This window comes from Prionailurus bengalensis, chromosome A1 (assembly GCF_016509475.1).
Source record: "Prionailurus bengalensis isolate Pbe53 chromosome A1, Fcat_Pben_1.1_paternal_pri, whole genome shotgun sequence".
Classification (NCBI taxonomy): Eukaryota; Metazoa; Chordata; class Mammalia; order Carnivora; family Felidae; genus Prionailurus; species Prionailurus bengalensis.
In genome coordinates this window covers 87111191-87113536 of record NC_057343.1, presented here as the reverse complement: position 1 = coordinate 87113536, position 2346 = coordinate 87111191, and the positions used below count along the sequence as shown (strand labels likewise).

Below are 2346 nucleotides of genomic sequence, written 5' to 3'. Positions count from 1 at the left end.
AAAATATTATCTTGATATTTCAAATGCTTTTTATGGCACTGTACCTGTTGAAGTGCCTCATTTAAAAATATGTAATAAAATAGTGAAAATGAGATTAAATCACAAAAATTATAAACATCATGAGAAACAAGCAATTCTTTTAGAAGATCATACCACAAATGAAGAGATTCTTTGTCATTGAAGACCACTGCATGAGAAACATGTGACACTTATGTGTTAGTTGTGTATAATACCACTACCTGAACTGGAAACAGACAATTAGGCTGTTGAGAATTTATTTACATTAGTGTATGTGAGTACATAGTTTTCTTTTATTGAATTGTTCCAAAATTAGGAATGAGGTAACTGATGAGAAAATCTATTGTGATCAGTAAGATACTATATCATGGATAGATGTTAGTTAGTATTAAAAGATGTGAAACCAAGTGTTTTCTGCAGCAATCTCATAAGAGCCCATTTCATGTCCTTGTTCCTCAGGCTGTAAATTACAGGGTTGAGTATTGGAGGTATCACGGTGTAAACCACAGAAAGCAACCTGTCAATAACTAGGGGTGTATTTGAGGTTGCTTTCAGATAAACAAAACAGGCAGTTATAATAAAAAGAGTAAAAACAACAAGATGGGGAAAGCATGTGGAGAAAGCTTTTGACTGACCTTTTGTGGTAGGAATCTTCAGCACAGTGGAGAAAATATAAGCATAGGAGATCACAATACAGATGAAACAAGATATGCCTAAACACATACCTATCCCAATACTTGTATACACCACTAGGAGTGTTTCAGAACAGGAGATACTTAACAATGAGGAAACATCACAGAAAAACTGTGGGATCACATTGGAGCCACAGAATGGCATGAAAAATGTGCCAGCAGTATACACAGTTCCAAAGAGTCCTCCAATGGCCCAGGAAACACCTGCCATCAGTGTACAGGCACCAGCATTCATGATGACTTCGTACTGCAGAGGACAGCATATGGCTACATAGCGGTCATAGGACATGGCAGTTAGGACAAATACCTCACTTGCTGAGAAGGAAGTCATGAAAAGTAGCTGGAAGGCACACCCTAAAATGGAGATGGAATTGCTGTATGTTAGGCTGTTGACAATCAATTTGGGGATTGGGACAGACACAAGGAAGACATCCAGGAATGACAAATTCTTCAGGAAAAAGTACATTGGTGTCTGTAGATGCTGGTCTAGGGTAATGAGAGTGATGATGAGAAGGTTACTCATCAGGACAGCCAGATAAATCAGTAGGAAGAGCACACCATATAATATCTGAAGCTCTTGGATCTCAGAAAACTCCACAAGAAGAAATCCTGTCACTAAGGTGACATTGGCCATGCTAGAGTCTCTTCACTGCCTGTTAGGACAATGAAATAATGAAAAAGTCAATTTCTACCACCTGACCAGAACTATATTGATATATACCATCGTTTATTTGAAAAAGAGCCATCCTATGTATCTTAAATACTTCTACAGAAATTCCATCTTATTTTTTAAGGTAAAAGTGTTTCATAAGTAGTGTGTGAATTCAACTAGTCTTCATATAAATTACATCTGATTCTGTAGCTTCAATCTGAACTTGCTACCAGATGTATACAATTTGACTAAATATGAAAGTTTTCCCAACACACTAAGTCCTTGCCCTCAGACTGGTATTGTGCCATGCATAATGACAAATCTTTTTGTTTTCTGAAAAACAATTCAAAGTTCTACGTCTTTATAGTGTGTTAGGATTACTAATAATCTAATGGGAGTAAATCAATTCTCCTTTGTTATTAAAAATCATTACCTCACATTTACATTTTATTAAATACTCCACTGTAGGCAAATAACTTTTTTATAAATATATGGACATAATCAAGGTGATATAAACAAGGATTATTTTTTCAATGTTTTTATTATCTTGAGGTCATGCAGTCACATATGTTGAATGTTTCATTTCATATGAAACAGAGAGAAAGAAAGAAAGAAAGAAAGAGATAAATTATTTAGCAAAACTTAATGTCATTTGAATACACACATATGTAGAAAGCTATGTTATTGTGGCACCTTGTCAGTGATTGATCTTAAATAAAAGTCTACTTTAGAAGTTACTATAACAAAATGTATCACCTATTCTGTCTGTATCTTTTATTCATTATTTTATGTTGCCTAGAATTTATTTTTCCATAAATCAGATATTATCAAACTATTTCCCTACATTGTTTGCTACTGTGCAGAATTATTTAATGAAAAGACCAACAAGTGTTTAAATATATCAGACACCAAACTGGATGACAGATATTAAAAAATAAAAATAAAAGGTTTTCTGGAAGTTTTCAGTCAGTGGGAGGAGGCATA

The 2346-nt window shown here is 34.4% G+C and overlaps 1 protein-coding gene across 1 annotated transcript; it reads right to left on the bottom strand.

Annotated features, from left to right (window-relative positions):
* Positions 1-396: 396 nt before the first annotated feature.
* Positions 397-1344, bottom strand: LOC122479109 (olfactory receptor 14A2). Its single transcript, XM_043573128.1, has one exon. The coding sequence runs from the start codon at positions 1342-1344 to the stop codon at positions 397-399; it is 948 nt and encodes a 315-aa protein (XP_043429063.1).
* Between the last annotated feature and the right edge of the window lie 1002 nt (positions 1345-2346).

Excerpts from the sequence above, each read along its gene's own strand:
- LOC122479109 (XM_043573128.1), bottom strand. The coding sequence starts at position 1,344 with ATGGCCAATGTCACCTTAGTGACAGGATTTCTTCTTGTGGAGTTTTCT.